Here is a 22,840-nt window from a genome sequence, read left to right on the forward strand (position 1 = left end):
AAATATGTTCGCATAATTACGGAAGGCTAAAATATGTTATTAGTATCAGAGTTTATTTCCACCTTTCTGACAGAGCAGTGAAGTAATTTTTGCCAGTTTGCTTAAGAGATTTGGCTTAAAATTAATCTTTTCTGCTGAGGCAGTCAATTTATTTGAAACGAAGTGTTTAATTTCACACTATTGGCTAGTTTCAACTGTTCGCTGCATTTCAAGTGCATGTACGGCATTATGCCATAATAAATTACCAAACATGAGATAATGCAGTACTGGTACACCAAGAAAATTTACATAAGAATGTGCATTTGAAGCCGAATTATGGGTTTTAGTATGGTTCACGAAATTCCAATGCTCTTGAAGTATCGTCTGATGTCTTCTTTCTTTTATGACATGTGTAAGATCTCATGTAAAATGTTTTACATGTATGAACATATGAGCTTCCTGCGTCATGGGAGCTGCGCAAGCGCGGTGATGCCTATTATCTGGCGCTCTCTTGCAACTGCTGAAACGAACCTATTTCTAACAGGTTGCGGGAAAATATTGCAAATTCTGGTTTGAAAAGTGTTACATTCAAAGCAGATTTCCTTTTACGCAAGATGAACTATGTGGGAGAATGTACGATGTATTTCTTAAATCACAAAGCGTTTGACTCCCATTTAAAAATCAACTCTTTGAGGTCGACCATTTAGAAGAATTTTGAGCCCAGAAGATCAGACATTTACATCGTTTTACTGGCACATTTGTGTGATGTATCTTATAGTGTAACACGGACAAAAAAGATCAACATTATATGTGGAAGCTTAGCTTCTCTTCCAGCTTATTAATCTTAGAGACCAATATTATATTTGAATGGTATGTATATCAGTTTAAACAATTAACTTTTCTTATTTGTGTGTGTTCACGCTACTTAAGAATGATCTTGCTATTGGCTTACTACATCACGTGTCCTATGCTGCCATCAGCTGGCGAGACCACGTGACAGGAGCTATGACTGTCTTACAAAAGTGCATTGCAATCTCGATTTCAATGTTTCGGAAAGTAAAATGTGGTGTTTGGTGGAATTCAAATTTATACCTTCGTAATACAAAAATATGCAGCGTACATGTTGCTGCACATCAAAGGTCTTTCAAAACGTGTTTTTCCTCCCTTAGTTTCGTTTTCTAAAGTGCCGGGAAATTCTACTCCGGTATATAAAACCATAAACATTAAAAGGATTGATGAGTTTTACAGTGCCGAGGAAAGTATACTGTCACTTAACACGGAAAAAGTGTATTTTCACCCAGGAGAAAGTGTATTTTTAACCGGGAAACCCGGGAAAAATCCAGAAATGTTTTTTCCTTGTCCACGTATACACACTGGGGGTGTTCTTGGATTCACCGATATTAAAGTTCTTTTACTAAATGGGGTGAATAACGCATCTGTTTCTTTAAGTGCCTTCTTAATTTCTGCGACGAACTTAGCTGTGGGGTTAAATGAGTATTTCTTGAACTTAGGGCTGGAGGGGAAGTCTTGGCTTTTCGTATGTAGTCGGTCTTGTATAAAACTACTGATGTGTGGCCTTTGTCCACCCGCACAATTATGGCTTGGTTCTCCTGAAGCTTCCTGTTAATATCACGCAAAATGGATTGGTCCCATGCGTGGACAAACTTCCTGTGGGATCCACGATGTTTCTGATTTTTATGATTTATTGTGCCAAGTTCTAGTGCAGCAGCTTTGCTCAGTTTTTGACAGATGGAGTTTTTTGTGGGGTTATCTGATTTAGCCTGCTCCAGGGCAACAATAGTATGGGTCACCAACAAAGAGGCATATTTTGAGTAAATGGGGAACCAAGACTATGGGCTAACCTTTTATTTAGAAAACACATTTCCTTGTGATTAAAAACAATGCTCGTTTGGTTCTCAACCATATGGTAAAAATTAAAATTACATTTAGGAGCTACTTCTACCTCACCCCTAATCTTTCCAGCTTCCTGACATGAGAACTAGTAATATTATCCTTCAGACAATCAATGAGATGCGTAATATACGCATATGCATCGTCAAAAATTAAGTGGGTCAGTTCCTTAGAAAATTTGAGGTGCGTTACATAGGCTTTCTTATTTAAGAATTAATTTGTATTATATGCTTTGACATGCTGTAAGTCTCTCTGTAATTTTTTTAAAAGTAAAGTTACTTTCCTACTTTGAAAAAGACTATTACTGTGGAACAAGTGGGCGGTTAGAAAATTTTGATACTAACAGAGGTACAAAAGTGGGTGGTAGGTGAAACATGTTGACTACCTCTGTGCTAAGGAGATCGTCTACATGATACTCTGCAATTCATACTTAAGTGCCTGGCAGAGGGTTCATTGAACCATATTCATGTTATATCTCTACCGATCCATTCTCAAACAGCGTGCAGGAAAAGTGAACACTTAAATCTTTCCGTGTGAGCTCTGATTTTTCTTATTTTATTACAATGTTTGTTTCTCCCTCTGTAGGTGGGAGTCAACAAAATACTTTTGCATTCAGAGGAGAGTGTTGGTGTAGCAACCTGTGTAAGATTCCACACTTGGGATCTGGGCGTGCAGCTGTAAGCTGTACACCCCCCACCCCTCACCAAAAAAAAAAAAAAAAAAAAAAAAAAAAACTGGAATTATTTTTTAAAAGCTGTATATTTTCATATTTTCAAATTGTGTACAAAACAATCATATCCCCTTAAAAATACTCTCCATTACAAGTAACACATTTGTCCCACCGGTGCTTTCACTGTTCAAAACATGTTTTGTTGGTAACTTTAGAAACACCCGATAGCTCCCCCCTCGTTTTGCCTTGTCTTCTTCAGTGCTGTCAAATAAGTGTCCTTTCTTGTCCCTTTTCATGCATGGAAATAAGAAAGTCACACAGAGTCACAGGGTCTGGTGAGTAAGGTATGTGGGGCAGTGGTACCATGCCATTTTTAGCCAAAAACTAACAGAGATGGATGTGTGTCCAGGTGCGATGTCGTGCTGCGAGAACCAGTCTCCTGTCTGCCACAAATCGGGTCTTTTTTGATGAACAGTGTTGCACAATTTTCTTAAAACTTCCAATTAAAACATTTGATTGATGATCTGACCTGGGGGAACAAACTCTGAATTTATTACGCCCTTGGCATCAAAAAACAAATCAGCATTGTTTTGATGTTTGAATTGACTTGACGACTTTTTTTTGGACGGGGTGATGATGATGTCTTCCATTGGCTTGACTGTTGCTTCATTTCTGGGTCATAATGATAACAACATGACTCATCACTAGTAATGACCTTTGACAGAAAATCTGTATCAGTTTTAAGCTGTTGTTTCAAAGCACGACGTGTTTCAACTCGACGTTCCTTTTGATTGTCAGTCAGAACCCGAGGAACAAATGTGGCAGCAACCCTGTTCATTCCCAATATTCCATTAAAATTTGCTGAACCGAGCTCTTAGATGACCCACTAAGCTCTGACAGTTGACCAATTGTCTGTCGATGGTCTGTGAGCACAAGCTCTCGAATTTTTTCAATATTTTTGTCAATTCAGGCAGTTGATGGACATCCAAAATGAGATTTATCATCAATCAACATGTCACCATTTTTAATTGCGTAAACCACTCGTATACTTGAGTTTTTCCCATAGCCTCATCTTAGTAAGTTGTTTTCAACATTAAAAGAGTTTCAGCTGCATTTTTACCGAGTCGAAAACAAAATTTCACCGATGCATGTTGTTCACTTAAACTTGCCTTCATAAAAAACTAAACAACAATAAAACAGTGCTAGCAAAAACAATCAAAGCAGATGAACAGAACAGCCCGATTGACAACACAGTTGGCACTGAACTGGCAGTGAGCTGCGCTGTACACACCTAGTGGCAGAAATGTGTACTACACAAGTTCCGCCCACGGCAATGTTATAATGTGCTACAGAGTGGCCGAGCGCTACAGTCTGGAACTGCACGACCGCTACGGTCGCAGGTTCGAATCCTGCCTCGGGCATGGATGTGTGTGATGTCCTTAGGTTAGTTAGGTTTAAGTAGTTCTAAGTTCTAGGGGACTGATGACCTCAGATGTTAAGTCCCATAGTGCTCAGAGCCATTTGAACCTTTTTTTTTGCTACAGAAGATGCAAGATGCTAGCACCAGCAGAGGCCCCCACTCTTGGATGTGCGCGTAGCCTCTCTGTAGCACACACTACTGGCTGGCCGACAGCTTATAGAGTCGGGTCCAGCCAGCCTCTTTCACATTCCTATATTTACTTCAGTCAGTGTGTCTTGAATTAGTAGGCAGCCACTCCGTGGCATGTGTTTATCTGTACCTATATACTTGATATAGTAAACGACATATTAATGAGAAGTAGGGTCGTTTTTCATATGTTCCATTGTGCCAGCCATTGCTTTTTGCATTAGGGAAGCTCTGCTTCAAATGTTGGTGCAACAGTACATGGAACTTCTTATAAGTTTTTGCAGTGCCTGTGTTATTCTGATAACAATGCACTGCGGCGACCACAGCTATTAAGAAACACATTAGATAAATTCGCAATTGCGAATAATGACTACCATCAGCTGTAGAATGGAATGATGACAATGAAAATTTATGCCAGACCAGGACTCGAACCCTGATTTTCCACTTACCAAGAGCGGAACTTCTTATGGTCTTGAAACAGGCTGTGCCAGTGTTGCTCTCTCCACCTTCATCTCTGGCTATGTTTTCTCTTCTGTTCTCACTGTTTTGTGAGGTGGCAGGAGTTTGGGTTGTGTAAGAACACCTCCTCAGGCAACATTTCCACACCTTTCATGTGATAGACATGTTGCCCACTGTTTTTGGCATGGCTTTCTCCCACCTTGTATCGGGTACTGTGGCAGTTGGTCCTGTTGCAGGAACCTTCTTCATTGTCTTTCAACAGTTTATTCTTGTTGTTGTCTTCCTGTCATTGCTGCCGCATGCACATTGTGACCACTAGGGTTGAATTCTACCAGTGCAAGAAATGGTCTCATCAGTCTTATCATGCCTGGACTGCAACCCTCCACGGCCGTAGTCGCAAATGCCATTTTGTCACGTCCTATTCAAAGAATCGTATGTGGATGACATGGAGCGCAATGTTACAATCTGCTCTGCCCCAGATATGTCCAGCAACAGGTCTTCCAATTAGAAAATCCTTCCCTTGATGAGGCATTGTTAATTGCCCTGTTGTATGAGGTCCCACTTGCCGCTGGCTGGCAACTGGAAGCATGGTGTGACATCGTGATAGTGCAGGGTGGCCCAGCTGCATCCTCTGCATCTGAGGAGGACAACATAGCAGCAGTGTATGCCAGCCGATCCATGCAGCATGTAAACAGTGTTCCAGCTGCTGCTCCCAGTTGCCATTGTGTGTGTGTCTAATTACTCCCATCATGATTGACCAGTGTGTCACCAGTCTTGTGCCGTCTGTCGTAAGTGATGGAAAAAAGGCCACATCATGGTAATGTGCCAATCAATAGCACAGAATGCTGTATCAATACCAGTGGTTAATGTTTGGCATATGACAAATGCCACCGCATTTTTTCAGTGCTATCTGGAACAGGTCATGTTCACTATACTGCAATGTTTCAACTACCTGAATGATATTAGTGTTACCAGATGTGCTACGAGTCACTATCTGCTCAGCCTCTGGGCTCATTTTCAAAAACTATGGACCATGGGTCTCCATTGCAATCTGCAGAAATCTAAATTTTTCCAACTATCTCTAAAGTATCTGGGCCACACCATATTACGGCAGGGTTTTCTATCCATGGTGAGTCTGCTCAAGGCCATTAAGGACCTGCCATTTACACGAATTGCAGGCTTTCTTGGGTAAAATAGCCTGTTACCACTGGTTCCTTGCCAAGATATCCACCATTGCACATCCTCTCTATCTTCTTTCCCACAAGGGTGCTTCCTTTATCTGTTCTCCAGAGTGCTGCAACCAGGCATTTCCATACTGAATGACCACCTTAGGTCAATGCCATGCCTAGCTACTTTTGATACTAACAAAGCATTGGTTTTGGCTATGGATGTTTTGCAGTACAGCGTGGGGGCCGTCCTCGCTCATGGGAATGGAGACTGCTTGGAGCATCCACTGGTGTTTGCTCTCAGGTCAAAAGGAGCTTCTGGCCACCGTGTGTGTGGTCACCAGATTTCATATACTCTTGTATGGCACCAAATTCCAACTCATTATGGACCACAAGCCATTCCTTTTGTTATTCAGTCCATTCGCCTGGATTCCCGATAAGGTGGCCTGCAGGTTACATTGGTGGGCATTGTTCCTCTCCAAATACCACTATGACATTCATTTTCACCCCACTGAGCACCATGCCAATGTGGATGCCTTATCCAGGCTGCACATCCATTTGGATGTTGCCTTCTGCCCGTACCCAGGTCACAAGGGTCACAGTGTCTGTTACTGTCCTCATGCAGATTGTCCACCTCGTCCAGCAGAGTTGGTCATCTTGTACTCTGGGCTGCGCTTCTGATCTGCTTTGTAACTATTTTTTCTTGAGATCTTAGACGGGGTCTTCCACCTCTCCAAGGACACAGCTCCCAGAGTGGTCATTCTGTGGAGTTTTTTGCAGGAGGTCTCACAGCTGTTGCATGAGGGTGACTGGGGTGTTTCCCGCACCAAAGACGTGGCTTGCAGACATGTACTGGCCTAGCATTGACCAGAAGCTGGAGCATTTGGTGGCTGTGTCCCCAGTGTGCTAGTCAACAGGCAGCTCCCAATGCTTCATTTTCTCCGTGTCCTCCAGCGACCCAGCCCTTGGAATGCATCCATGCGGACTTTGGTGGTCCATTTCTGAATGTTTTTTGGCTGTTTATCGTTGGCACATTTTCGCTTTTACCATACGTGGCCCATGCTTCTTGGACACTGTGGAGGTTACTATTCAGGCTCTTTGAATTTTTTTTTTTCTGTGAAAGGACTCCCAGTTACCCTCATTGCTAACAACAGACTTCAGTTCCTGTCCCAGGCATTTCGTGATTTCTGTGTGTTGTCAGGCAGTTGCTATGTTCGGTCCCCTTTCTTTCACCCACAATATAGTGGGGAGGCCAAGTGCATGGTTCGCACCTTTAAGGCTCAGTTGAAAAACTATCTGCAGGACTATCCCATTAAGGAGGTGTTAACTGGTTTCTTTTCTTGTGGCCTACTAGACGAATCCTATTGGTTCCCATAGCCCTGCTGAGCTTCTTCATGGTCGCCAGTTGCGTACGCTACTCCACCTCCTCCATCCAGCTTCTTGCCTGCCATCATGTTCCAATGTACCGCATTTTCCACCAGGGATGGCATTCTGGGCAAATGGTTTTGGTCAGTGCCCCTGCTGGTTGCTGGCAACCATCATGTGTCCATGTGTCGGAATGGCTGTCATGTCTACACTCTCTGGACAGGAGAACTGGAGGTCTTAAGGCATCAAAATCAGCTCCGAGTGGTGGTGGGCATTTACCCACTTTTCCTGGCCACGCAAACGCCCTAGCCGGTGCCCCAGTTGGTGTGTGCCACCTATCCATTGAAGTTCCAGCCTCGGTTTCCATGTGTGTCAGTGCCTTGCCGCCCGATCAGCCGCTCCAGTGCCCCTCCAGTCGGTGGACACACCTTTGCCTGTTCAGTGTCTCCCGTGTGACCTCTGCCTGGGGCAGTCATCTCCACATTCCCCAGTGCCACTGGACATCACCATGGATCCTGGCTTGGAATGCCGATCGGCAGCCTGTCATCTCATGCTCCTGCAGGGGCCCTCAGGGCGCTCATTGTATTGGCCACTTCGGTCCATTTGCCGAGGTCCCTGCTAACCGGGAGTTTCTCCCCTTTCTCCCCTCTCCCCTCTGAGGCCTCCACGGATGTGGGCACCATGTCCACATCGCATCCATTCACTTCTGGCCCTGTGAATCAGTGATGATGCACCCCCAAATGGGGAAGGGTATAGTGACATGTGTAACATTCCACACCTGCAATCTGGATGCGCAGCTGTAAGGCATGCCACAGAAATTGCAAGACGCCCGCTGCTCAGCCAATGTGCCTTGAACTAGTAGGGCAGCCCTTGGCAAGTACTTTTCTATATCCATATTCTTGATGTAATAAAGTGTTGTGTTCAGTATTATTTGTGTGTTCTTGTACACAGAACAGTTGGAGATTGAACTTTGGTGAGAAGACCTTGCCACAGTGAAAAATGCTTTTGTTTTAATGGATTGTCAATCCCATCTCCCCCCCCCCCCCCTCCCTATTTCACTGTAATACAAAACAAAATGCCCTTCTTTGAACTTTTCTGATGTTCTCAGTCAATCCAGTAGGGTAAGGATCCTATACTGCACAGCAATACTCTTAATAGAGGAAGGACAAGCACAGTGCAGGCGATCTCTTTAGTAGACCTGTTGCATCTTGTACGTGTTCTGTCAGTAAAACAGTTTTTGGTTCATCTTTCCCACAAGATTATCTGTGTGATTGTTCCAATTTAAGTTGTTCATAATTATAATTCCAAGGTATATAATTGAATTGACAGCCTTTAAATTTGTAACCAAAAATTAATGGATTCCTATTAGTACTCATGTGGAGGACCTCACACTTCTCAATATTTAGGGCCAATTGCCTCTTTTCACACCATATAGGTATCCTGTATTAGTCATTTTGGTATTGATTCTGATCTTCTGATGATTTTAGTAAATTTTAAGTGACTGTCATCTGAAAACGATCCAAGATGGCTGCTCAGATTGTGTCCTAAATTGTTTATATAGTTGAGGATTGCTTCCATTTTACTCGGTGATTTTCCATGAGTTATTATTATTTGTAATCTTTCCAACAAGAAATCATGAATCCAGTCTCACAACGTAGATGATATGCTATAGCCGTACAGTTTGATTAGGAGCCACTTGTGGGGAATGGTGTCAAAAGACCTTGGGAAATCTAGAAATATAGAATCAATTTGAGATACCCTGTTGCCGGCCGAAGTGGCCGTGCGGTTAAAGGCGCTGCAGTCTGGAACCGCAAGACCGCTACGGTCGCAGGTTCGAATCCTGCCTCGGGCATGGATGTTTGTGATGTCCTTAGGTTAGTTAGGTTTAACTAGTTCTAAGTTCTAGGGGACTAATGACCTCAGCAGTTGAGTCCCATAGTGCTCAGAGCCATTTTTTGAGATACCCTGTTGGTAGCTTTCATTACTTTGAGAGAATAAATAACGAGTTGTGTTTCACAAGAATGATCCATGCTGAGTGTGTGTCAACTGATTGTTATCCTCTAGGTAATTCATAATGTTCGAACACCCTACATATTCCAAAATCCTCCCGCAAACCGACATCAGTGATGTTGTTATTGTGGTATTCAGTCCAAAGACTGGTCTGATGCAGCTCTCCATGCTACTCTATCCTGTGCAAGCTTCATCTCTGAGTAACTACTGCAACCTATATCCTTCTGGAATCTGCTTAGTGCTTTCATCTCTTGGTCTCCCTACACGATTTTTACCCTCTGTGCTTCCCTCCAATACTAAATTGATGATCCCTGATGATTCAGAACGTGTCCTACCGACCAATCCCTTCTTCTACTCAAGTTGTGCCACAAATTCCTCTTCTCGTTGATTCTATTCAGTACCACCTCATTAGTTATGTGATCTACCCATCTAATCTTCAGCATTCTTGTGTAGCACCACATTTCAAAACCTTCTATTGTCTTCTTGTCTAAACTGTTTATCTTCCATGTTTCACTTCCATTCATGGCTACTCTCCATACAAATACTTTCAAGAAAGACTTAGATCTCTACTCGATGTTAAAAAATTCCTCTCCTTTAGAAACGCTTTCCTTGCCATTGCCAGTCTACATTTTATATCCTCTCTACTTCGACCATCATCAGTTATTTTGCTCCCCAAATAGCAAAGCTCACCTACTGCTTTAAGTGTCTCATTTCCTAATCTAATTCCTTCAGCATCACCTGATTTAATTCGACTACATTCCATTATCCTCGCTTTGCTTTTGTTGATGTTCATCTTATATCCTCCTTTCAAGACACAGTCCATTCTGTTCAGCTGCTCTTCCAGGTACTTTGTTGTTTGTGACAGAATTACAATGTCATCAGCGAACCACAAAGTTTTTATTTCTTTTCCATGTATTTTAATTCCTGCTCCAAATTTTTCTTTTGTTTCCTTTACTGCTTGCTCAGTATGCAGATTGAATAACATTGGGGAGAGGCTACAACCCTGTCTCACTCCCTTCCCAACCACTGCTTCCCTTTCATACCCTTTGACTCTTACAACTGCCATCTGGTTTCTGTACAAATTGTAAATAGCCTTTTGCTCCCTGTATTTTTCCCTTGCCACTTTCAGAATTTGAAAGAGAGTATTCCAGTCAACATTATCGAAAGCTTTCTCTAAGTCTACAAATGTTAGAAACATCGGTTTGCCTTTCCATAATCTATCTTTCTAAGATAAGTCGTGGGGTCAGTATTGCTTCGTGTGTTCCAACATTTCTACAGAACATTTCTACAGAATCCAAACTGATCTTCCCCGAGGTCAGCTTCTACCAGTTTCTCCATTTGTCTGTAAAGAATTCATGTTAGTAATTTGCAGCCATGACTTATTAAACTGATAGATCAGTAATTTTTGCACCTGTCAACACCTGCTTTCTTTGGGTCTTCTTGAAGTCTGAGGTATTTCACCTGTCTCATACATCTTGTCACCAGATGGTAGAGTATTGTCATGGATGGCTCTCCCAAGGCTGTCAGTAGTTGTAATGGAATGTTGTCTACTCCCGAGGCCTTGTTTCGACTTGGTCTTTCGGTGCTCTATGGAATTCTTCACGCAGTGTCATATCTTCCATTTCATTTTCATCTACGTCCTCTTCCATTTTCATAATGTTGCCCTCAAGTACATCGTCCTTGTATAGACCCTCTATATACTCCTTCCACCTTTCTGATTTCCCTTCTTTGCTTGGAACTGGTTTTCCATCTGAGCTATTGGTATTCATACAGATCATTCTCTTTTCTTCAGAGGTCTCTTTAATTTTCCTGTAGGCAGTATCCATCTTACCCCTAGTGACATATGCCTCTACATCTCTGCTTAGCCATTTTGCAGTTTCTGTCATCTCATTTTTGAGATGCTTGTATTCCTTTTCACCCGCTTTATTTACTCTGATTGTATATTTTATCCTTTCATCAATTAAAATCAATATCTCTTGTGTTACCCAAGGATTTCTACTAGCCCTTATCTTTTTACCTACTTGATCCTCTGATGCTGATTTCATCTCTCAAAGGTACCCATTCTTCTCATATTGTGTTTCTTTTCCCCATTCTTGTCAATCGTTCCCTAATGCTCTCTCTGCAACTTTCTACAACCTCTGGTTCTTTCAGTTTATCTGGGTCCCATCTCCTTAAATTCCTACCTTGTTGCAGTTTTTTCAGTTTTAATCTACAGTTCATAACCAATAAATTTTGGTCAAGAGTCCACATCTGCACCAGGAAATTGTAAAATTAAAAATCTGGTTCCGAAATCTCTGTTTTACCATTATATAATCAATCTGAAACCTTCTGGTGTCTCCAGGTCTCCTCCACATAGGCAGCCTTCTTTCATGATTCTTATACCAAGTGTTAGCTTTGATTAAATTATGCTCCTTGAAAATTTGTACAGGGGATTTTCTCATTCAGTCCATATTCACTTTCTATTTTTCTTCATTTTCATTTTCCCACTATCGAATTCCAGTCCCCCATAACTTAAATTTATGTCTCCCTTAACAATCTGAATAATTTCTTTTATCTCATCATATATTTCATCATCACCTTTGGAGCTAGTTGAATATAATCTTATATTACTGTGGTGGGTGTGGCCTTCATGTCTATCTTGGCTACAATAATGTGTTCACTATGCTGTTCGTAACAGTTTATCCACATTCCAATTTTTTTAAATTCATTATTAAGCCTACTCCTGCATTACCCCTATTTGATTTTGTATTTATAACCCTGTATTCACCTGACCAGAAGTACTATTCCTCCTGCCACCAAACTTCACTAACTCCCACTATATGTAACTTTAATCTATCCATTTCCCTTTTTAAATTTTCTAACCTACCTGCCCGATTAAGGGATCTGCCATTCCACCCTCCGATCTGTAGAATGCTAGTTTTGTTTCTCCTGATGACATCCTCCTAAGTAGTCGTCCTCGCCCGGAGATCCGTGTGGGGGAATATTTTACCTCTGGAATATTTTATGCAGGAGGATACCATCATCATTTAGCCATATTGTAGAGCTGCATGTCCTTGGGAAAAATTACAGCTGTAGTTTCGCCCTTGCTTTCAGCTGTTCGCAGCACCAGCACAGCAAGGCCATTTTGGCTGCTGTTACAAGGCCAGATCAGTCAGTCATCCAGATAGTTGCCCCTGCAACTACTGAAAAAGCTGCTGTCCGTCTTCAGAAACCTCTCAGCAGATACCCCTCCATTGTGGTTGCACCTACAGTATGGCTGTCTGTATCGCTGAGGTGCGCAAGTCTCCCCACCAACAGCAAGGTCCCCGGTTCATGGAGTTGGATTCAACCTCTATGGGTTGAAATAGGAATATTTCATTATGCAAGCACTTTTAAGCTAACTCTATGAAAATTTGTATTTGCTTCTATGTTAGTCCAAACCACTAATGATAGAAGAGGATGTATATCTTATATTTTTAAGTATCATTTAAGAAGGGATTGTCAAAATTCCATTCCTAAGAGGATGAAAAACTTTTTGAAGATATGTTGTTTTAAGGCAATTTTCAACTTAGAGATATGAAAATTGGTGTTTGGTTTCTCAGTCAGAAATTTAAAAAAATGGTTTTCAGCATTTTTGCAAATTAAACTTCTAAGATGGTAAAATAGTGAGTGAAAGTTTTTTGAAAATAAATCGTTATTAAAGAACTACTAAAGTGTTTTTAAAGCCACGTCTATCAATACTGGTATTTGAGTTCTCACACAGAACAGAAAGAGAAAAAGAAAAAAAAAAGGGTACGTGTTTTGGTGTTTTTGGAAATTGAATCCCCTGAGGGAGTGAAAAAGGGAATGAAAACCTTTGTGAAAATATTTTGTTATATTAAAAAATTTAAAGGTAAATCTATGAAAATTGGTATTTCTCTTCTTGGTTTGATATAAAGAAATATGTGTTATGGGATGAAAGTTTCTATGGAAATATCACTACAAGAAAGCAATAGGCATGATTAACAAAAACCTTTGACTCCAGCTACCAGAATCACTGGTCAGAATTACATCCAGAAAAGACCATACATCTATAGCCTTAATTAGTATGGAAAGTTTAGATGATTTTGCAGTTTGTGAACAACATAAAAAATTCAATTGAAGAAAAGCAGAGAAAATAATTTGCAGAGCCCATACATTGTATATGAGTGAAGTAGCAGGCACTAAGCTAGTAGTGAATAAAAGGGGCAGATTTTCATTAGATAATATTGTTTCTGTGCCTAAAAGGACCACAAGTACTTGTATCTGATTACATATTGTAGTAACACTGTTCACGTTTACGTCGCACTTCACTTAGCGTAGACCGGGACTGTGTCCTAGGCATGCCCGATGTTAACTGACTGGGCACGGCCTGTGCTGCCGGAGTTGTTGTTGTTGTTATGCCGGCAGAGGTCGCGTCCGAATTCTCGCGTGCCCTCTGGTGGACGGGACTCTACTTGCGGCAACTACCGTCCGTGACGCGCCGTGCCAATGTGCGCCTCCCGCGATCTTTCTGGTGACTACTGCACTCCTCCTCCTTCGGGGGGTGAAGCCACTGTGATGCACTGCGTCGGAAGGTGGAGCGTCGGGCAGGAGTGATGACCCACATATCCATTGGATGGCCGGAGTCGAGGGGATCTGCCAACCCTCGAGCCGGAACCTTCGAATACGGCTGGAAGTGACCCACACGAAGAGGCCCCCGTCGTCCCACAACCGGAGCTCGGGACAGAACGGGCGACAAGCTGTCGAACTCCGGATCCTGTTCCACCTTGGGAGGGGCAAGACCCAGTGGCGGGGACGAAGGGGAAAGGACGACCACAGGTGAACCAGCCTCCTGAGAAACCGGGCCTGCTAGGGGGGCCAACTCTCGCTGGGGCATCTCGAACGATGGCAATGCCGGTGCTGGAGCTACTGGAGGCTGCCAAGGCTGAGAACCATCGCAGTGCGGCAGAGTCACAGTGGGGAGAGGGGGTAACGTCCCCTGTGAAACCAACACAGGTGCCGGCAATGGGGAAGCCGGTGTCCGAGAGGTCGGAGGGTGGGTGCCCGAACGTGGACGTAGCTGATTTTGGTGACGATGTACCACCCGGTCCCCCGCCTGCAAGGTATAGAGCCGGCGGCCATTGCGGCGCAGGACCACCGCCGGTATCCAACGTGGATTGCGACCAAACCCACGGGCCCAGACCGACATACCCAGTGGAAAACCAGGTACTCCATTTTGTGAAGACTGGCGAGGACTAGGCCGGAGGAGGTGCAGCAGAGTCCTAGGTTGACGCCCATGGAGGAGCTCTGCGGGGCTGCGTTCTCCCATTGGTGTGGTCCGGTATACCGTCAAGAAAAACGTCAATGCTTCCTCCGCAGGAAATTCGTGCACATACTTTTTCATCTGCGTCTTAAATGTGTGCACCATGCGCTCGGCTTCCCTGTTCGATTGTGGATGGAAGGGGGGGAGAGCAAACATGCCAAATACCGAAGCGCCTACAAAAATCCTGGAAGGTCTGCGAAATAAACTGCGGTCCATTGTCCGAGACCAGGGTGATTGGCAGACCTTCCACAGAAAAGATTTTTGCTTGTGCCTGGATTGCAACTTCTGAAGTGATTGAGGAGCAGCGAACCACATATGGGAAGCAGGAATAAGCATCAATGACAATGAGCCAAAAGTCATTGAGAAACGGGCCCGCAAAATCGATGTGAACACGTTCCCATGCTTGGGTTGCCGGCAGCCATGAAGAGAACGCTGCCCTGGGATATGCTTGTTGGCTCGCACACTGGGAACAGGCGGCCACCAAGTGGTCAATTTCTCTGTCAATACCGGGCCAGTACACATGTCTGCGAGCCAAAGTTTTAGTACGGGAAACACCCCCAGTGCCCCGCATGTGATAACGTGAGGACCTCCCTTCATAAACTTGCAGGAACAACCACGCGAGGAACTGTATCATCGGTAGCCAGAAGGAGAACTCCTTCCAAGACTGAGAGGCGGTCTCGTAGAAGAAAATAATTACGAAGAGGGTCTGAGGCCCGGCCCGGAGGGCGGGATGACCACCCCTGCTGAATGAGGCGAACTACTTGCTGGAGAACCGGGTCAGCTGCTGTTTCCCTGGCGACTCGGGAACTAGTGATCGGGAAGCCATCAACCGATTGGTGGGACGCCACATCCAAATGAAAACACATAATCTCCTCTCGATCGAACGTAGGATCCGGGCCCACCGGAAGACGGGAAAGAGCGTCGGCATTGGCATGCTGTCCTGTAGGGCGAAAATGAATGTCATAATGGTACTTACAGAGGAACAAGGCCCAGCGCTGTAGTCTGCGGGCCGCCCTATCCGGAATCTGAGAGGCGGGACCAAATAACGATATTAATGGCTTATGGTCAGTGATTAACTGAAACTTTGTGCCATACAAGAAAGGGTGAAACTTGGTAACAGCGTAGACAATGGCCAAAGCCTCTTTTTCCACCTGGGAGTAATGGGCCTGCGCGGGACTAAGCGTTTTAGACGCAAACGCCAGTGGTCGCTCGGAACCATCTGCGTTGCGATGGGCCAGGACCGCCCCCACCCCATACTGCGAAGCATCTGTAGCCAGGACCAACGGCTTATGGGGATCAAAAGTAGTCAAACAAGGGGCTGACGTGAGGAGGCCCTTCAACGAGGTGAACGCTCGCTCGCATGCAGGTGACCAATCAAAAGGAACACCCTTGTGCAGAAGGCAGTACAGGGGGTGGGCTATAGTGGAAGCCCTGGGAATGAACCGGTGGTAATGGGCTATCTTGCCTAAAAAAGCTTGTAACTCTTTCAGCGAAGCGGGCCGAGGAAGGTTGACGATACCTTGGACCAAACTTCCTAGTGGCTGGATGCCGTGCCGAGAGATGGTGTAACCCACATACTCAATGGACGGTTGGAAGAAGGTTGACATATGCAGGCTGCAACGCAAGCCCACAGACCTGAATTTGAGAAAGAGGGTGTGAAGGTTGTGCAAGTGTTCCTTCGTGCTGCGGCCTGTGACAATTATGTCATCCAGGTAATTAATACAATGAGGGGTTGTCGACGTGACATGCTCAAGATAACGCTGGAATATCGCCGGGGCACTGGATATTCCAAAGGCCAACTGCTGGTATTGGTAAAGGTCAAACGGGGTGTTGATGACTGCCAGCCATTTGGAGTCCTCATCAAGTGGTATCTGATGATAAGCCTCCGACAGATCGATTTTCGAAAAATATTGGCCTCCCGCCACGGCGGAGAACAATTCATCAGCACGAGGCAAAGGAGAGGTGTCCACCACCAATTGGGAATTAATGGTGGCCTTGAAATCGCCACAAAGACGTAATTTTCCCCGAGGGCTTCCTTACAATAACGAGGGGCGAAGCCCACTCACTGGAAGAAATGGGAAGAACGACCCCTAGGGCTGTCAGCCGGTCTAGCTCTTCCTTTACCTGAGGGCGGAGAGCCAAGGGGATCTGCTTCGCGCGTAGAAAACGCGGGCGAGCCGACGCCTTCAACGTTAAGTGAGCTTCAAAATCTGAAACACGCCCCAGGCCCTCCTCAAAAATATCTGGAAAGTCTGAGATCAAAGATTCCAATGATTGATAGGGAACGTCTTCGGAGACCAACTGTATGGTGTCAGCGATAGAAAAACCGAAAGCTTGAAAGGCATGCAGGCCAAAAAGGTTAGCGGAGCTCGCATCACTGACAACAATAAAAGTAATAGGCCGAGTGACTGATTTGTAAGTCACGTCGGTAGTGAATTGACCCAGTAGGGGAATGAACTGTTTACCATAACCGCGTGGACGCTGGTAAACTGGCGCCAACGGGGGCGATCCAAGGTCGGAATAAGTTTGTGCATTCAACAACGAAACTGCCGCGCCCGTATCTACTTGCAGTTGTAACCGGCGCGACCGAACCGACACCTCGATAAAGAGTTTGCGTGCCGATGCGTCGGGAGCCTGGCCCGATGAAACTTCCTGAATGTCAACGTCCATGTCCTCTGTACCTGCTTCCTTCGATTCTTTTGAGGCTGAGCGGCAAATTTTAGCAATGTGACCTTTTTTATTACATTTGTGACAAACGGCCCAACGCTGGGGGCACTCTGACCGATCATGATGTATATAGCACGACGCACAGGATGGCAACAGGGGCCGGCGGCCGGAATTCAGTTTACGCGCTGTGCGGGAGCGGCCGTAACGGCCGGATTGTACCGCTCACACGTCGTCCACCCCGGACACAGTGGATGCGGCTGCGCCGCCCTGAACCTCCGCGACGTCACACCACGCTTCCAGCTGTTGACCTGCTGCGTGAGAGACTTCATACGATTGAGCAATGGACAGGACTTCCTCGAGGGAAGGGTCTTCTAACTGCAGGGCCCGTTGCCGGACCTCCCTATCAGGGGCCGAACGAACAATGACATCGCTTACCATAACGTGGGCATATGACTCGCGCGACTGCTCCGTGACAAATGACACTTGCGACTAAGACCGTGCAGGGTAGTGGCCCACGCCCGGTAAGACTGATGGGGCTGCTTCTTGTATTGATAGAACTCGACCCTAGCCGCCACAACATGCGTGCGGCGGCGATAATATGAAGACAGCAATGAACACAATGCGTTAAAAGACAAGGACGAGGGTTCCTGCAACGGCGCTAGCTGCCGCAAAACTTGATACAGCGAGGAAGATATCCAAGACACGAAGAGAGCACGACGTACCTCCGCATCGGTAACATGAAACGCCTGGAAATGCTGCCGAAGGCGATGTTCATATCCGCCCCAATCCTCCGCCGTCTCGTCATACGGGGGAAAGGGAGGAGGGAACTGCGCCGGAGCAGACGGCGTGGAGAGCAACGCCGGAAGCACTTGTTTCATGGTGGCCATGAGCTCCGTCTGCTGTGCAACCAAAACTCGCACCAAATCCTCCATGCCGTGGAGAAGCTGCGAAACCGGAGCAACGACACAACACGCGAAAGAACGACCCTACTCGTCGCCAATTGTGTAGTAACACTGTTCACGTTTACGTCGCACTTCACTTAGCGTAGACCGGGACTGTGTCCTAGGCATGCCCGATGTTAACTGACTGGGCACGGCCCGTGCTGCCGGAGTTGTTGTTGTTGTTATGACGGCAGAGGTCGCGTCCGAATTCTCGCGTGCCCTCTGGTGGACGGGACTCTACTTGCGGCAACTATCGTCCGTGACGCGGCGTGCCAATGTGCGCCTCCCGCGATCTATTTGGTGGCTACTGCACATATGATGTACTTAAATATAATAGATGCTTCATTATGAAAAATAAGAAAGAAACTACCATGATAAAATTTTATTAATGTTAAAAATGCATACATTTTGTATTGTTTTATAACCCAGGATATGCAATTAAATTTATGGGGTTGGATAAAAATATGGAAACACTGCGAGAAATGCATGATTGAAAATAAATGCAGATGTGCAGATGCTTGCCAAGCCTGCAGGTGGTGCTGTCATATTTGACCATGAATGGCTCCCTGCAGTGCCATTAGTACATTGCAAGTGTCAGTTATGGTCAGAACAGTGTTCTGTGTAGTTGCGAGTGCATTACATTGGAGTTAAGTGAATTCGAACATGGGCAAATAGTTGATGCTCTTATGGTGGGTACTACTTTCTTAAGCAAGGTAGGCAAAGCATTTGGTGTTTTAGGAGGTACCTTACTGAAGATTAACACCATACGCAGGGAAAGTGGAGAAACATCATCCACCATGTGGCAATGTGGGCAAAAGTGTGTGCTGAATGATCGTACCAGACACTCATGGAAGAGGATTGTGTCAAAAAATGTGATGACAACAGCTGCAAAAATCACTACAGCACGGAGTGTCACACTCAAGAACTCTCAGCACAAAAACAACACCAAGAGTGCTCCCAAAGCTGCAAATTGCAGGGCATGCTGGAATTCCAAAACCACATGAGTGATGCAAATAACCATAACAGGAAAATGAGCTGCAGAAGTTTGAAGCAATTAATGAATGTCATTTAGTTGGATGAGTCTTGTTTCACAGTGTTTGCAACTTCTGTCCAAGTTTACATCTGGTGTAGGCTGTCCCATGCCTGTGCTGCCGAAGCTTGCTGTCAAGAGTGAAACATAGCAGAAGTTTGGTGATGATTTGGGGAATCATCATGGTATTCTGTGGCCCTCATGGCTACTCTGCAAGAGTGCGTTACTGCCAAGTATTATGGACCTTTTTGGCTGATCAGGTCCATCCCAAAATACAATGTTTGCCGCCCCTGTGATGACACTGTCTTCCAAGATGATAGGCCCCTTTTTCTCACCGTGCGGGATTGGTTTTCTGGTTTCTGAGCATGAGGATAAATTGTTACATTCTCCTGATCACCACAGTCACCAGATCTCAATATTATTGAGCCTTTGTGGTCTACTCTGGAGTGAAGGGTGTGTAATCACTTTCCACTGTTTTCATCATTACTTGATCTTGACATTGTTTTGGAGGAAGACTGGTACAAGATTCCCTTGAAAACCATACAGGATCTGTATTTATCCATTCCAAGATGAGTGGAAGCTGTTTTGAATGCTAACAGTTTTCCTGCATGGCATTAGGCTTGGTAATGTGTTGTGGTTTTGGTGTTTCCAAATTTTTGACCGCCTCCTGTAGACAGGTGAAGCTTTGAAAACCCTGTATCTACATTCCCATCATTGAATGGAACAATGGTAACCAACTGTTGTTGAGTTGGAGCACTGAGTCGTTGACAAGAATATAAATAAGACTGAAATCACTGCCGAGTATACTAATACAATATTAATTTCGATTAGCAGAATATTCGAGCAATTCTTCATTATTTTTAACTAGGTATATTACTTTTTGAAATTTGGCAACATAGGATACTTCTCGTTGTTGAGTGGTCAAGAACTGGCACCATAAATAAGTGGAGTAGTGAAAAATTTCAGAAATTTGTTGGTGGTTATTATCAGAAGAAAAGCAGTTTGCATACTACATTCTGTATTACCAAGAGCTAAATATCAGATCTGGCATACTGTCCAAATGTCCTTCCAGTATTGTTATTCATTGATGGTCTAGGTAGTGCATGAAGTGTTCAGTCAGCAGATCAGCACCTAATACAACAACAGCAGCACAGACTTCAGTTTAGTTTTCATATGTAAATGGTTGTTATTGCCAATGCTCTTCATAAGTGTAGCACTTTTATTTCCAAAATAATATGAGCTAATAGTGCTAAACATCGTCTTTCAGTGTTTTATTGCAGTGTGTCATTTATATTACTCTTATAAACATATTCTTTCATTTATATACGGTGTTATGTTTTCATTACAGAAAAAAAACAGTGACAGTAAGCAAGAACGGAGGCCATTTGACAGAAATGTTGACCTGCAGGCAAACAGATTTGATGAGGCACAAAAGAAGGCAATTTTCAAGAAAGCTCAATTATTAAATGATAGGTTTGCTAGTGGTGAAAGCAAATATCTTTGAGCAATGCTTTCAGAAAGTGTGCTGATTTTTTGAATGACTAAAAGTACAAATGTGTAGGAATATTTATGAACTAATTTTAAATGATTTATTTTTGTCACTAATCTTACCAAGTGGAAAATTTATGAGTGGACAATTTTACTTTAAAAAAATGCTCATAGTAAGTGAAGAATCATATGTAATGTTTAGTGAGAGACTGTATTTTCTTATTTTATTTTTCCAATGAAAATGAGAGGCTCTAAGTTGTGTTCATTGTAATCTACTGACTGTTTGCCACCTTATTTTTTCAAGTGATGATTATGGTTATGGTTACTGTGTGTTCCAATTATATGTTCCAGTAAAACTATTTTTAACTTGTTGAAATAAAATGTTAATAAGTGATATTTTTAAAATTACAGATGACTTTTCAGATATTAATAACATTTTATTTGTTGAGTGTCATCATGAATCACACATGTAAAAACTGAACTGTTGTGTTTGGTATTGTAGCATATATATCTTTGCTCATGTACAATTTCATAATTTTAACATGTATGTATTATAATAATACAGCCCTTGTCAAAGTACGTTATATTTATCTTGAGAGAGAGAGAGAGAGAGAGAGAGAGAGAGAGAGAGAGAGAGGGGCGGGGAGGGGGGGGGGGGGAGCAGCACATTGCCAATTTACATTGTCAATTTAAATAAAATTTATATGGGAATGGCCAGTAATACATGTGATGAATATGTAAGGTGGCAAAATTCAATAAACATTGTTCTCTGTTTGTATGTTTCTTGTTCACCATTATAAATGCTATGTGCCCTTGTTCCAAGAGGACATGAAATATTGCTCTCTAAGACACTGGGTAACAATATCCAGGATATAACAAGTTAATTGAAAAAAAGATGTTTGCATCGACAGTAAGGAAATAAAGGCCAAGAATACGGTAACAAGAGTAACGCAATATGTACAAAATAACTGTGGATCTTAATAAGGTCGGCCTGGCTCTTAAGTGCGAAGGGCAGTAGTCGGAGAATAAGTTCACAGGGAAAATACTGGCAGGATGCTCTGTGTGGAACTAAACACACCTTGTAGCTGGGAATGAGCACTTGCTGGATGCTGAAGATGATCACTGGCTGGGTGCTATGTTAATGGCCTTTATATCTGAGTCCAAGGATGGGGATTGTTCTGATTAAGGTTCAGTAAGGTAGTATGTTAGAGTTTGGAGCCGAAGGCCAAAGTGTCCAATTCAGAATAACATCACAAGTGATGAGCACACTGTGCTGCTGCTCTGGGTATCAGCTCGCATGAGTGTCTGGAAGAAGAAATGATAATTACTTCTGATAGCAGCGTTTGTCCATAATAATAGAAGTCCTGTTTGGTGGGGTTAGTAGCAGCCATTGCTTGGACTAGAAGATTCTCTTGACGCCTGTCTGACTCGTGCTGTCCTGTTGCCGGCTTATAGAGCTACCTGCAGCAGAGTAATGTTGGAAATATTATCTGTCACATGGCACGCCGATGTGAGTAGGTTCCATGGTAGTGGCACCTGCAAAGGTGCCAACTTAGCCACTTGGTGGCCAGTCTTGATGGCATCATGTCATGCTAATGGTGCTGAGACATGCAGGGGCTGCCTGCCTGCTGGATCTGCCAATCTATTGAGCGAGAGCCTCCTTCATGGCTGCATGCAGTGCATAAAGGAAATTAATTGCATGATTAACAGGCAGTGTTTATCTTTGTAAAAAAAATGATGGAGTGTTATGCAGATTCAGGTAAGCTGGTTCTTTGACTAGAGCTATGATTCGTGGGGTGGAGGGTGGGGGGGGGGGAGGAGGTGGGAGGCATTTGTGGTGCTTCTGAGGCTGTTTCGATTTGTAGTTTGGGAAAAATTTAAATTATAACTTTCACTGAAGAGTGCGGGAGTTGTCATTCAAATCACGAGTTCGAACCAAAAATTTATGTGGTTATAGTACTGAGAATTATTTAGACATACACTGACTAGCCATTCTGCCTTTGAGGAACCCAGTGACCATTTTGTGAACTGAATTCTTTTATTGTATTTTTCACCCCTGGTGATACAAATGGTGTCATAAGAGGTTTTGACTCCTTAACAAATTGTCAGATGATCTGAGTGCATTACGTAGTAACTCATCAAAGTTGTGCTATGACTGGTTTCTATGTTATGTGCCCTAATCATCTGCTAACAACTTGTTAAGAAGTCCAAGCTGTTGGTGATACTCTGCCTGCAGGTCTGGGCAT

At 43.9% G+C, this 22,840-nt stretch overlaps 1 protein-coding gene across 2 annotated transcripts in view; it reads left to right on the plus strand.

Annotated features, from left to right (window-relative positions):
• Nucleotides 1-20,988, plus strand: part of LOC126237298 (GPALPP motifs-containing protein 1) — a 74,982-nt gene extending 53,994 nt beyond the window's left edge. For both annotated transcript variants that reach the window (XM_049947256.1, XM_049947255.1), the window contains exon 5: nt 20,455-20,988. In XM_049947256.1, the coding sequence (XP_049803213.1) occupies nt 20,455-20,610 (156 nt within the window). In that variant the 3' untranslated portion in view covers nt 20,611-20,988. The remainder of the gene's footprint in view (nt 1-20,454) is intronic.
• Nucleotides 20,989-22,840: the final 1,852 nt, after the last annotated feature.

The sequence above is a fragment of the Schistocerca nitens genome, chromosome 2 (assembly GCF_023898315.1).
Source record: "Schistocerca nitens isolate TAMUIC-IGC-003100 chromosome 2, iqSchNite1.1, whole genome shotgun sequence".
Classification (NCBI taxonomy): domain Eukaryota; kingdom Metazoa; phylum Arthropoda; class Insecta; order Orthoptera; family Acrididae; genus Schistocerca; species Schistocerca nitens.